A 15,022-nucleotide genomic window follows, 5' to 3' on the forward strand; every position below is an offset into this window, starting at 1 on the left:
CCTTCTGTTGCTTTGAAGGTTGGTAAATATCTTATTTGAGTGGATACAGACTGTCTGGAAATGTATCTATTCACAAACAGGCACAAACATCCACAAACTGCTTGGAAGTTCATGGAAAGTTTGTGTCAGTTGACCTGCCACAAACTCCAGTTCACGAACTATGAAGCAGCCAAAATTTGTCATGAACTTTAGTTCATAAGCCAGTTTATGCCCATCTTTACCTGCCACCACAGTGTTCAGCTTTAAGATGTAGCCCTTTAGTTTCCTAGGAAGATTACTTATTTGCTGATAATCAAGTCAGCTAGCAGACTGGATTCTGCTATTAAATTCCAGGGTCCAATTAACCCCTAGAAAACCTTTAATAACAATTATTTTTTAAATAATGATTAGGCAGCAAGAAGAGTATTAGAGAGACCAAGCAATCTTTCTAAAATAATTCTGAAAGACTTGTCTAGGCAACTTTAAAAGAGAACTATACGTGCAGGTATAATTACAATGAAAGATATTGTTTTAAAAATGTAATTAAACACTGTAAAATCTATAATAGTTTAATAAAAATGTTTTAAGGTTGAAATCAGGGATATTTGATAACTCACTAGGATGGTGTGTGTTCTCCTTGCCAGTCATAATCAGGGAACTCACAGACAATAATACCATCATAGTACCAGCCACAAACCCCTATTAAGATCGTAATTCTATTCCCTAAATTCTAAGTCTTGTCTAAAATTCTCTTCCGTCTGTGCTTTTTGTTAAAAACTTTCACTTATTCATTACTAAAAAGCAAAATTTTGCTACTCCCAGAGTTACCGACTTCTTGGTATCTTCCAACAAATATTTCAGCAGCACAGTATCTGCAAATCTCAAATAGTTGTCCAAGGGTTTAAATTGGGCAAGTAAAGGAAAAATTAGCTAGTGTCTCTCTCTGGAATAGAGTTTACAATGTAAAGAAATGTGTGTGATTGTTTCAACTTCTTTATCTGCACATAGACAACATCTTTGATGGATGGGCCAACGGAGATACCTTCCTTGCAGTAAGTATAATCAGGGAACTGAGCTTCACTGAACGGTTTGGATGCAGATTTATCCATTTGCACTGTTACTGACTGCTTTCTCACAGCTGCCACCCCTTCCCACCCATCTGATGCTGCTGCCCCCCTTATAGCCCCCCTTATAACTGTTTAAAAGGCACATTATCAATAAGATTTGTGAGTTCAGACTTATTACTTAGGTGCCTCTGTGCACATCTGCAAACTGCCTATGAACGTAGCTAATATTTTAGTTAGAAGGGGTAACTCTGCTTAGGAGTGCACTGTTAGTAACCTTTTGTTCAAGATCCCTTAGTTCAATGAAAAAGTATTGTAAACAGCAACTAATCTACAAAGATTATGGGTTTTAATATAACAATAAAATTTGAAGAACACCCAGATTCTGCCATGACTTGAAGGAATTTTAGACAAACTGAAACCACAAGTGACAAGTGATACTGACATTTTGAAGGAAGAAGCAACGTTAGGAATGGCCAGAATCAAATCAGAAAACCAAACACCTGTAAAAGGTCAAACAAACCATGGGCTTCAAGATCAAATGAATGAGTCCTAGAAAACAGAACCCTCCATCAGAGGGCACAAACATATATGTTTTTATTATGTTTTATTTTTTAAGCCGCCTCAGGAAGGTTCCCTAGAGAGCTGACATAAAAAATTTCTGAATGAATAAAGCAACACAATGAGAAAATCTACTTTCATCAGCAGCTGGAGACCATACTTTCATCAGCAGCTGGCCACCCTGGACAGAGAGAGAGAGAGAGAGAGAGAGAGAGAGAGAGAGAGAGAGAGAGAATGGCCACTGGCATTGCAAGCTTAAAAGGACTGATCTCAAAGCACAGAGTCACAAATCCAAGTAAGTGGGAGGGGGTTTGCAAGCACTGTGCAAGAAAATGGGAAGGGAACACAAAGGGGAGGGAAACCCTCTGGAAACTGACATGACTGGTTTGAAACTGACAAGAGTGTTTCCAAGGCTGGAGAATTCTGCCCCTTCTGTTGCTTTGAAGGTTGGTAAATATCTTATTTGAGTGGATACAGACTGTCTGGAAATGTATCTATTCACAAACAGGCACAAACATCCACAAACTGCTTGGAAGTTCATGGAAAGTTTGTGTCAGTTGACCTGCCACAAACTCCAGTTCACGAACTATGAAGCAGCCAAAATTTGTCATGAACTTTAGTTCATAAACTGGTTTATGCCCATCTTTACCTGCCACCACAGTGTTCAGCTTTAAGATGTAGCCCTTTAGTTTCCTAGGAAGATTACTTATTTGCTGATAATCCAGTCAGCTAGCAGACTGGATAACATAAAGGAAGCAGCTAAGATCTATCTTACTGGAGTATTTGTTATTGTGCCCCACTATATACATTCTGGAATACCACATCAGAACTATAGCCTGAATGCTATTCTGAAAGCTATATATCAAGTGTGTTTTCTTATATGTGGTGTTGTTAAAGTTATGCATACCCTTTTCCTTGCTCCACAAGGAAATAAGACTGTTCTTAGGAAAATCAAAGTGGGGAGACACATGTAGCACACCCTCCATTTCCTAACAATCTAGGAAAGGAAGTGTGTGCCCCCCCCCCACTTTGAGCATTTGTCAGAACAGTCCAGTGTCTTTTACATTCAAATACCCCAGACATTAGGGTGGTCCTGAAGGTACAGAATACTTATTTGAAAAACAGGAAGTTCTGAAGAGTGCACATGTTGCTAGATCTGGAAGGGGGGGGGAGCAGTGGCAATGTTACAACCCAGCATTTAAGAAGAAGAAGAGATTGGATTTGTACCCCGCCCTTCATTCAGAGTATTAGAGCAGTTTACAATCTCCTTCCCTTCCTCTCCCCGCAACAGACACCCTGTGAGGTTGGTGGGGCTGAGAGAGCGTTGCAAAAACTGTGACTGACCCAAGGTCACCTAGCTGGCTGCATGTGGAGTGGGGAATCAAACCTGCTTCTCCCAGATGAGAGTCCGCGCACTTAACCACTACACCAAACTGGCTCTCAAACAGTTGAAAGTTTGGCAGCAGTGCTTAAGAAACTAGACTATGCTCTCCTGATGCTTACGTATCTTATGGAATTGTCCTTTTACATGACCTTTTCCAAATAATTTTTTTTTAAATTTTGTATGTGGTATATGTTTTTTGTAATTCTTTGGGGAAATTTAATCATATAACGCTCTGTTTTTTGCTTTTCCACTGTGTGTAATATATATGCCCCCCCTTTCTGGTTATAAGTAAAATACATACTTCAGAAACTAACTGGGAAATGGGGAGAGAACATATTCAAGTCAGACTTTCTATAAACATTTGTTTTCATTAATGTCTATTAAATTCCAGGGTCCAATTAACCCCTAGAAAACCTTTAATAACAATTATTTTTTAAATAATGATTAGGCAGCAAGAAGAGTATTAGAGAGACCAAGCAATCTTTCTAAAATAATTCTGAAAGACCTGTCTAGGCAACTTTAAAAGAGAACTATACGTGCAGGTATAATTACAATGAAAGATATTGTTTTAAAAATGTAATTAAACACTGTAAAATCTATAATAGTTTAATAAAAATGTTTTAAGGTTGAAATCAGGGATATTTGATCTCACTAGGATGGTGTGTATTCTCCTTGCCAGTCATAATCAGGGAACTCACAGACAATAATACCATCATAGTACCAGCCACAGACCCCTATTAAGATCGTAATTCTATTCCCTAAATTCTAAGTCTTGTCTAAAATTCTCTTCCGTCTGTGCTTTTTGTTAAAAACTTTCACTTATTTATTACTAAAAAGTAAAATTTTGCTACTCCCAGAGTTACCGACTTCTTGGTATCTTCCAACAAATATTTCAGCAGCACAGTATCTGCAAATCTCAAATAGTTGTCCAAGGGTTTAAATTGGGCAAGTAAAGGAAAAATTAGCTAGTGTCTCTCTCTGGAATAGAGTTTACAATGTCAAGAAATGTGTGTGATTGTTTCAGCTTCTTTATCTGCACATAGACAACATCTTTGATGGATGGGCCAACGGAGATACCTTCCTTGCAGTAAGTATAATCAGGGAACTGAGCTTCACTGAACGGTTTGGATGCAGATTTATCCATTTGCACTGTTACTGACTGCTTTCTCACAGCTGCCACCCCTTCCCACCCATCTGCTGCTGCTGCCCCCCTTATAGCCCCCCTTATAACTGTTTAAAAGGCACATTATCAATAAGATTTGTGAGTTCAGACTTATTACTTAGGTGCCTCTGTGCACATCTGCAAACTGCCTATGAACGTAGCTAATATTTTAGTTAGAAGGGGTAACTCTGCTTAGGAGTGCACTGTTAGTAACAAGAGATGGGGGAGGGAGGCTCTCCCACCCCCCATCAAGCCTCCACCGCCACCCCCGTGGCTCCCTCACTCACCCCAATCAAGCCTCCGCCACCACCACCACGCACCAGCCAGGCTGCGCCCACACACCCCCGATCAAGGCAGGGGAGAGGAAAGGTGGCGCAGGCCTTCCCTGGGCCCCGCACCTCGGTGCAATCTAGGGAAGGCAGGCGGGGGGCTCTTCAGGCCTTCCCTGGGCTGGGCCCTGAGCCTTAGCGTGGTCCAGGGAAGGCAGGCAGGGGGCTCTTCAGGCCTTCCCTGGGCCCCACACCTCAGCGTGGTCCAGGGAAGGTGAGCGGGCGGGCTCTTCAGGCCTTCCCCAGGCCTTTCCCTGCCAACAAACACACTCTAAAGATCTCCAAAATGGGAACTTTTTCCAGTAGCTGTACTTATACTAGCAGGTACACAATACCTAGAATAGTACAGGTCAGAAATTGACAAAATGGCATTCTGGCTTTCCCCAGCTATTATTTATGTATATATATACCCTGCCTTTCTCCCCAATGGGGACCAAAACCATTTTACATCATTCTTCTCTCCTTCATTTCATCCTCTCAATAACTCTGTGAGATAGCTTAGGCTGAAGGTGCGTTACAGTCCCAAAATCATTCAGTAAGCTTCCATGGCATGAGTGAGGATTCTAACCTTGGTCACCTAGATCCTAGTCCAACACTGTAACCCGTATACCATACTGGCTCTCAACTAGATCCACTTAATTGCTAAGAACAACTTACTTTTTAATATATATATAAAATGTTATTGTATTTAAATAAGAAGTAAGCCAAAGAATATAATTTCAGTAGGTTACAAGAGGGAATAAAAGGGAAGATTTTAAAACATCAACATAGCCTCTTACTCATCGACTAACACAACCTCTGTGCACTGGAATTTTCTCATGTAAGCTTGAACATCTAGGCTTATACTTCCCTGCTGAGGGGGACAGCGATACGCATTGCACCACCGTCGCCAGGATGTGACGCTACACGTCACTCTGGCAACGGGACTCCAAACAGCCCCGTTGCCAGAGCGACATGTAGCGTCACATCCTGGCGATGGCGGGTGCACCGCGTATCGCCGTCCCCCGAGGCAGGAATCCTGTAAAGAGCTGCAGATCCCCCGCCGGCATTTAGTAAGCCTACTTTAAGACCATGAATGGTCTGGGACCCACGTATCTACCTGACCACCTCCTCTGGTATGTCCCCCCCCCCCAAGAGCTTTACGGTCTGCTGAGAACAACTTGCTGGTGATCCCTAGCCCTAAAGAGGTCTGGCTGTCCTTGATTAGAGCCAGGGCTTTTTCAGCCCTGGCTCCCACCAGGTGGAACTCTCTGCCAAATAACATCTGCACCCTACGGAACCTTATGTAGTTCCACAGGACATGCAAGGCAGAGATGTTCCGTCAGACATTTGGTTGAGGACAGCTACGGTTACCACCTAAGGGGGCACTCCCTTCCCCTCCCTCACTCTTATTTTCTCACTTATTGTGAGACAGTAATGCATATTATATGCTTGGGTGCCATCTGATGTTATTTTTAGCCAGGGCTTTTTTTGTAGATAAAGCCCAGCAGGAACTCATTAGCATAATAGGCCACACCCAACAGCAGAAACTCATTAGCATATTAGGCCACACCCCTGACAGCACAGCTCATTGGCATATTAGGCCATACCCCCATGTTACCAGAAGTGTGCTCATCCATGGCTTTGACCGGAGCCAAGGCTTTCCCAGCCCTGGCTCCCACCAGGTGGAACTCTCTGCTAAATAACATCTGCACCCTACGGAACCTTATGCAGTTCCACAGGGCATGCAAGGCAGAGATGTTCCTTCAGACATTTGGTTGAGGACAGCAAGGGTTACCACCTAATGGGGCACTCCCTTCCCCTCCCTCACTCTGCATTTCCCACTTATTGTGAGACAGTAATGCATATTATATGATTGGGTGCCATCTGATGTTATTTTTAGCTATTTTTAATTTTTGCATTTCAGTTGTACAGTTTTCTGTTGTTAACCGCCCTGAGCTCTGTGAATTCAGAGAGGAGCAGTATATAAATTTAAATTATAAATAAATAATCTGACTGGGAGGAGTCACAGAGGCATGTAATAACAGTCAGCACGTTAAAACAAGGAGTTCCAACACAACATTTCATTTAGCTTCTACAGCTATTGGTAGATATATATATATATCAGTCTGGTTCGTATCCTGAGTTCATTAATTCACGTATTCATAAATGCAAAGTTATGCAAAATGGGAAAAAAACAGAAAAGGCCTTATGTATAAACCCGCAGTATAAACTGAGCATGCCTGAGCAGTCTTTCATTTTTTACCACGATCACTTACACGTTTGCTTAGATGCTACTGGAAAGTAGGTTTTTCTCCTGCTTCCCCACCATGGAAGGTGGTTTTTAATCAGCAGTTGAAATATCATTATATTATTTTACCACTGCAACACTCTACCAAGTTCTCCAAATTCTCTGGTTTTATTTTTTTTAAAGGCAAGTCTTTAGCCCATTTTGAAGCAGGCTTTCCAATTATATCTCCACAAATGCTGTTAACATTAAGAACACAGAGGGCAAAAATCCCTTGCCTGGCAGATATGCTGGCAGTTTGTCACTTTGTTGTCATGCCGATGTAGCCTCACCACAGGTAAGAGATAAAGGAGCCCAAGAACAGACCAAGGTGATACCAGCAATGCCACTCTCACCTTTGCTACTGCTGGCAAAACAATTAAGGTACTTATTACATTGCAGAAGCATAGCACCATGGAAACAGCAGACACAGTACCAATGCCTGATCTCATCAGATTTTGGAAGCTAAGCAGGATCGACGCTGGCAAGTATTTGAATGGGAGACCTCCGGAGAATACCAGGGCCAGGAGGCCAGAGGCAGGCTATCAAGCCACTTCTCTGAATGTTCTCGGTGCCCCAGTAGGAGTTGTCAGAGGTTGCCATGACTTCCAGGCAAGGACACACACACAAATGCAAAAATGCTACAAAAATAGATATACTATGTCCCCCAATACGCGCACCCCAACATTTGGGAGCCCACAAAGGGGAGGGGAAAGTGGAACTACAAGAGTACCCCATGCAGAATTTTGGAGGCCACTTGTTTGTTGCTTCCGCAGAATATTAATTATTGACATTCTTGTGTCCCTTTTGACTCTTTGCCAGCAGTCTTCCAACAGTGTAGAGGCCAAGAGGGACTCAAGTCAGACTGCAATATCAACCTGCTGAGCCTACAAGAACAGCAGCTGCCAGGAGCAATGTGCAGCTACCTGCTCTGTTGTGTCATTGCCCGCTCTCTTTTCCTAGCATGACTACTGCACCAGTGCAAGTTGGCTAACAGACAGCTGCTTATCAGCAGAGATGCCCCTCTCATGGGCATGGAGTGACAGAGACGATTCTACCAAGGATCCTGCAGAATTATGCACTGAAGCAAAAACAACACTACTTTGCTTAAGATAAATACTGAATTTATCCTTTCTCCTGTCTGCAGAAGTGAAAAACAAGTGAATGCTCCAGTCAAAATAAATACCCGAATTCACAAAAATAATTTACTTAAAACTGTAGCTGCCAATCTGATTTCCAGTTGACAATTATTTTTACTGTTCAAGAATACAACGTTCCTGGCTGTCAGCTGTCAAGAAGTCAAAATATAATTTATATGGCATTTCATTGCCTAATAACGAATGTACATGCACAGACTTATTATATAAAAATAACCAAATATTTCTGCAGTATTTTGTTTCCATGCTCATATGTGTCTGCTGATTTTTTTTTTACACAGCCTGGCACTAATAAAGGCTACAAAATAAAAATCAGCATTTTTAAAAAGTTCAAGTAACTTTTTAAAAAAACTAACATGCTAAAAATCTCATATTACTAACTCAAAACTCTCAAAGATGACTGTATTACATGTAACATGTGAACAAATGCCAGTCTTGTGGTAATGAGCAATGTTTTCTGGACGTTTATCATGGCCCATTAAAAAGGCAAAAATCATATTCTCTTTGCATCTAAAACTCTTATTCTTCTTAGTCTAGACATTAACAATCCTGTCCAAGTGATTAGCTACTAGTTAACATATGGCACAATTCTCAGCCTATGAGGACTTCTTTTTCACTTTTACTGAGGGTTCAACTACATAAAGTGGCATTGTTCAGAAAAGTATATGGTGCAGCCTATATTTATAAAACCTCCAGGTATGATCTGGAGCTCATGAGATCCAAATAATTGATTTTTTAGAAATGGTTGTGGCTGGCAACCCATTATGCAGGCAAGGTTTATGGGACAAAAATGCTTGTAATAAGTACTAGGCAAGCAATAATTTTCTTCCAAATAATTGATTTTTTAGAAATGGTTATGGCTGACAACCCATTATGCAGGCAAGATTTATGGGACAAAGAATGCTTGTAATAAGTACTATGCAAGCAATAATTTTGTACATAAAAACACACAAACATTGAATAAGAAGCTTCTAATTCATATTGCAACTCAGTCATGACCCTTTTCATTAGGAAGCTAATGAGATATAAGGTCAAGTTTTGTCCTTGGGAGAGAGAGACTGTTCACCTTTTAGAGGGAAAAACTCAGACTTACCTTAGAGCTGGGCTTTGTATCCACAGTGGATGTAGTTACTGCAGTAGATGTTTCACTGACCATGCTTGAGGGTCTTTGGTTTAACTGGTTCTTGGGCACATGCAAATTATGCCTAAAAATACAGAAGAAATACTTCCATGGCATTTCATATTTTTTTTAATTTGAAGAGTATCTTTTAAAATCCTGTGCAGCAAGTAAGCAGGCATAAATTGCAAGCTATTTCAAGCTTGCGCCAATGCAGTAAAATGTTCACTTACTATAGCTTTATTCAGACACCACTGAAAGAAATGTGTAGTCAATTCAGATCAGTATGAAATATTATCACATTTTACGCACCTGAGATGTTATATGTATATCATATTAATCCAATAGTCAAGTATTTACTGATTAATAGATCTTAATAGTCTAACAAACTCTGGCAGTGATTGTTAACGCTGCACATTGTAATTCAGAAAACTTCATTTACTTAGCTTAGAATGTTCAACTGAATTTTGCAATTATTTGGGGATAATGAAGGAATATTTTTAACTTTAAATGTTTCTGCCTTTATAATGTCCATTATTTTCCCAGATAAATTGCCCAAATACTTAAATACATTCACTGAAGAAAATTAATCAAGATGAATGTGCCTTCAGCCCTCTGTCTCAGAATGCCTGTGCCCACAGCAGTTTGTGATGCTACTGCTTAACACGAAACCGGTATTAAACGAATGATCATCCATCCATCACATATTTCAGGATCAGGCAGGATAAGGTATCTTAAATGAATGGCCAGATTATTCCATCTGAATACACTGCACTGCATCGACCAAGTTAGTCCAGCATAGTGATATTATACTGCACCTACCTTGTGAGACATAGAAAAGGTATTCTCACAATATGAAGTACAGATTAGAATAGAAATTACTACTGAACAGATGAGGGCCAGCCTTTGGTGACTGTTTGGAAACTGAGCCGGCTGAAATTGAATCCAACAAAGACGGAGGTCCTATGCCTGAGTCAGAGTGGTTTGAGGGTAGGGATCCCACTCCTGACCTTCGATGGGGCACCATTGGTGTCAGCGCCAGAGGTTAGGAGTTTGGGAGTGCTCCTAGGCGCCTCCTTAACAATGGAGGCCCAGGTAGCAGCCACTGCCAAGTCGGCCTTTTATAGTCTCCGGCTGATTAGGCAGTTGGTTCCCTTCCTCGAACGCAATGATTTGGCAACAGTGATCCACGCGATGGTCACCTCGAGACTGGACTACTGTAATGCCCTCTACATGGGGCTGTCCTTGTCTCAAATCCAGAAGCTGCAGCTGGTGCTAAATGCCGCGGCCAGGCTTCTGATAGGGCTCCCTATTCAGGAGCACATCCAGCCTGTGCTTAGGACATTGCACTGGCTGCCTATAGCATACCGGATTCACTTCAAGGTGCTGGTTCTTACCTTTAAAGCCCTATATGGCTAGGGACCTACATACCTGAGGGACCGCCTTTCCCCATATGTACCCCAGAGAGCGCTGTGATCAGGGACCCAGAATCAGCTGGCCCTCCTGAGTCTTAAGGAGGCCAGACTTGCAACAACCAGGGCCAGGGCTTTCTCAGTGGCGGCTCCAATCTGGCGGAATGAGCTCCCGGAAGAGACCAGGGCCCTGCGGGACCTTTCGCAGTTCTGCAGGGCCTGTAAAATGGAGCTCTTCCACCAGGCCTTTGGAGCCGCCACCACTACTAACAACTGACAGTCCATGGTTGGAGAGTCCTGTTTCCCTGGGACCTCCAACGACAGCCTGAGCCTACTGCCTAAGATGATCTAAGAAGACTAAGGAGCTGACTGTGAGATGAGAGAACCAAGTAACAACATTGCTGTGAAATTATTGATACTAGCACTTTATTATGTTTTATGGTTTTAGCATTGTTTAGTTGTACTAACTGATGTTGCTTAATTTTAATCTATATTATTGTAATTCTTATGCTATTTTATGTAAACCAACCTAAACTGGCCCTGGCAGGGAGGGCGGGATAGAAATTTAATAGATGATGATGATGATGATGATGATGATGATGATGATGATGATGATGATGATGATGATGATGATGATGATGATGATGATGATGGTGGTGGGGAGTCTTGTGAACAAAAATTCTACTTTGTGAGCTACTGGCATTAAAGTTGTGAGCAAGTGATTTGGCTACTGTGTAAATTAGTTTGCTCTGCTCTCCTTCCTGAGCTAAGACAAAAATGTGTGAGCTGGAGGCTAAAAAACTGCGAGCACACTAGCTCAGCTTAGAGGGAGCACTGGAGTCAACTTAATTATGCTAACCATATGCCAAGTATCAAGAGACCATGGCACACAGTTCTCTTGATGGCTGTCCCATAACTGTAAAAACACGACCTTTAATTTGAGTAATAAAACCGACTAAGAACAGGGAGATGGGGAAGAAGAAACAAAGGGGGGGATATAAACTAGCTACTGTTGGGTTTGTTTTGCACATACATATATACACTTTTTTACCTCCAATCGTGTCACAGGCATTCATGCTGGGACAGTTTAAAATAAAAACAAGATGTAAAAACTAAATCTATACCTTTAGCTACGAAGTACTTTTTTATTTGAAGCATCTGAAGCCCTTATCTGACACATCAAACTTACTAATTACCTCCCATATATGCAAGAAATATCCCCACAAACACACACACACATTTTAGCTGTAAGAAAAAGCCATTTTGTGAATCTTATAATATCAAAACTCCCTTTTACTAGCTAGAGTCAGACATGCAAACCTTGCTTTGACACCTAAGGGTAGTTGTGAAGCACTCTGCTGATTATTTCCTGGAAAGACAACAATGGCAAGACATACTTAATTTAATGGATCATAAATCAGATGTGATGTAGAGGCTAGAGTGCTAGACTACAGCCAGGGTATTACCCCTTCCAGAACCTATTTTCCTGGGCCCTGTGAAGACAAAGGTATAGGTAGACTCCATCATGGATCAATCCAAGAAATCATGATCGTTAAGTATTTGAAATGAAATACCATCTCATGAAACAGCCACGTTCTCATTAGATACTGTCACATCTCTCCGCCACTAGCTTGTCTTGAATTCCAAGGGATCTCCCAACAACCAGACCAGATGAACAACTAGTGCTTGGGGGACAATAATCCAACCTTTCACTGTACTCAAGGAACATCCAGAATAATATGTCCCTGCTACATAAAGCAAACAGCAAGTAATAACTTCATATCCTGCCCCATTAACTTTCCCCTCAGAACTCAAGACAGAATCTTTGCTACTGTCACTGACAGATATATGTACATATTCTAGGAACAAAACAAAAAACAAAAAAACCCTGTTTGGCCCAGCAGGTTAGATTCAGTTTCACCCCAGGACTGCTCCTCAATGTCCTGACAATGGTCATACTTCACAATCGGGCAACATAGGTAGCTCTCCTCACTACACTCTTGATCCCTCTTTCTTTGCCCCTTTCTTAGCCCATCTCCTTTATACCCTTGTTACTGGATGGTCTGCCCTCTCTCTCAGTGAGCACCACTCAGCACCTCCCTTCCTCTCTCTGCCAGCAACCTGGGACATTTTGCTGTCCTGCCCTCCTTTCCAGACTTGTTCAGTCACCCAACCTGTTCCTTCTAAATCCCAAAGACTCTTTTGGCATCCTTCTCTTTGTCCTTTTTTCTTTTTACTTCTGCTCCAAACCCAATTCTCTTCTTCCTAGTCAATCCAATCATTTGGAATTCCGTATTGGCTTGCTTCCTCCACTTTGGGATACTATACACACATTCATGAGTGGGTTCCATTTGGATTCGGTCTGGATGAACACATTAGTTAAAGTGACCACTTCTGCTAGCAATTGTTTAACTACTCTTCATTGCATTCCATATTTGTGTATTTTTATTTCTTCATACTGCATTTTGAAATTTGCATCTCTTCCCTGATTTTTCTGTCCATTTATGTACCCAGTAATGCCTGAAGTCTCATATATGAGGGTGTGTCAAATGAAAATCTTAAAATGGCGATAAAATTTAGAAACACCGTGCCATTGTCTGTAAGTTGGTAGTAGTTTTTACCAATGACATAAGGCATGTCCTACAGGTGGCGACAGAGTGCAGACAAGCAACACGCCATCACAGTAGCAGTGCGTAAAGATGGTTGCCCTACTTGAGACATGCACTAAAGAGGAGCAATGTTTCGTCATCCGTTTTTTTGAGTAGAGAAGGAGTGAACGTCCTATTCGACTCATACACTCGCTGCAGTGACAGACATGCATCACCATATTGCAACTTCATTCGTTGATGAATTGCAATAGGTTTCACTCCTTCACTACTCAATACATGAATGAGAGAATGCTGCTCCTCTTCGGTGCATGTCTCAAGTGGGGCAGCCATGTTTATGTACTGCTACTGCGATGGTGTGTTGCTTGTCTGCACTCTGTTGCCACCTGTAAGACATTCCTTATGTCATCGGTAAAAATACCGCCAACTTACAGATAATGGCACAATGTTTCTACATTTTATTGCCATTTTAAGGTTTTCATTTGACTCGCTCTTGTATTACTGTGACTGTGGGGCCTGGATGTTGAAGAACTTCTAAAATCTGAGGAAAAGGAAAAGATTTGCCTCAGCTGAAAGCTGTGAAGTTAGGTTAATACAATAGCAGCTATTTTTAATCATAATCTGGTGGAATGAAACAGTTGTCAGTCAGGGCTGAAAGTGCATTTCAGATCTGAAGGAATTTGGGTTATCTTGTTTTAGGAAAATATTTGCCTCAACTAACAATAGGCCCCAGAAGATCAACACTAGAAGTTTGGAGGAAATGGCAACCAAAATTGCCATTTTAAGGTTTTCATTTGACTCGCTCTTGTATTACTGTGACTGTGGGGCCTGGATGTTGAAGAACTTCTAAAATCTAAGCTGTCATAATCTGGTTGAATGAAACAGATGTCAGTCAGGGCTGAAAGTGCATTTCACATCTGAAGGAATTTGGGTTATCTTGTCTTAGGAAAAGATTTGCCTCAACTAAGAATAGGCCTCAGAAGATCATCACTAGAAGTTTGGAGGAAATGGCAACCAAACTGGCTAGGGAGACCCTCTAGGTGGGCGCCACTAGAAACTACTAATGAAGAGGAGCAAGAAACCAAATGGTGGGAAATTTTAAGGTCTAAGGGATATCACAGTGGGGGACTTGTTTAGAGGGAAAACTCTTAAGCCATTACAAGAAGTAATAGAAGAGATAGGCAAGGAACATTGGTCAAAAATAGCAGGTCTCTATAAGGCGGTAAAGAAGATTAACGAAAAAGAAGAAATATGGATAGACGAACCAACGGAAGAAATATATAAAGAAATGATTAAGAAAAAATAAGGTCTAGTAGGGAAAATTTACAAAAAGATGATATTAAATAAAGATAAAATAACAGAATATTTACAAAAAGTGTGGAGTAGAGAAGGACAGATAACAGAGAGGATGGCAGAAAAATTATGAAAGGAATAGACGAAATCAAGGTAATTAAATTTAAAGAACTTGAATATAAATTTCTCACAAACTGGTACAAGACACCAGCCCAATTGGCTAACATGATTTCAGGATTAAGTTCCCTTTGCTGGCATTGTAGACAATCTAAAGGATGGTTTGCACATATGTGGTGGGAGTGCAGAGAAGCAAGGGCATTCTGGGCAGAAATTATTAAAGCTATAAAGAATGTATGTAAAATAACTTTAAACATAGACTTCAACTTAATGTTGACAAGCACAATGGGAAGCCTGATATTTGATAAGAAGGATCAAACCACAGTTAAGGCAATGATATTGGCGGGTAAAGCAGTTATAGCTTTGGGTTGGAAAGATAAAAGTAGATGGACAGTTGAAATCTGGGACAACTATCTCTTTGATTTTATACAGTCAGACATCATTGCAACTTTATGCAAGGAGACAACATGGGAAGGAAAATCTGCAGAAGTTCGGAATAGATGGAAGACCTATTTAGACAGGATATCAAAGGAAGGAAGAAAAGACATTCAGTGGAAGATTCAGACTTTGTGCCC

At 41.2% G+C, this 15,022-nt stretch overlaps 1 protein-coding gene across 1 annotated transcript in view; it reads right to left on the minus strand.

Moving 5' to 3' along the window:
• Positions 1–15,022, minus strand: part of PLEKHA7 (pleckstrin homology domain containing A7) — a gene marked incomplete at its 3' end in the record, with an annotated part of 118,527 nt that overhangs the window by 4,759 nt on the left and 98,746 nt on the right. The window contains exon 5 of the mRNA XM_015423246.1: positions 8,996–9,107. Within this exon, the coding sequence (XP_015278732.1) occupies positions 8,996–9,107 (112 nt within the window). The remainder of the gene's footprint in view (positions 1–8,995; positions 9,108–15,022) is intronic.

This window comes from Gekko japonicus, unplaced genomic scaffold (assembly GCF_001447785.1).
Source record: "Gekko japonicus isolate JY-2015 unplaced genomic scaffold, Gekko_japonicus_V1.1 scaffold936, whole genome shotgun sequence".
In the NCBI taxonomy this organism is placed as follows: Eukaryota; Metazoa; Chordata; class Lepidosauria; order Squamata; family Gekkonidae; genus Gekko; species Gekko japonicus.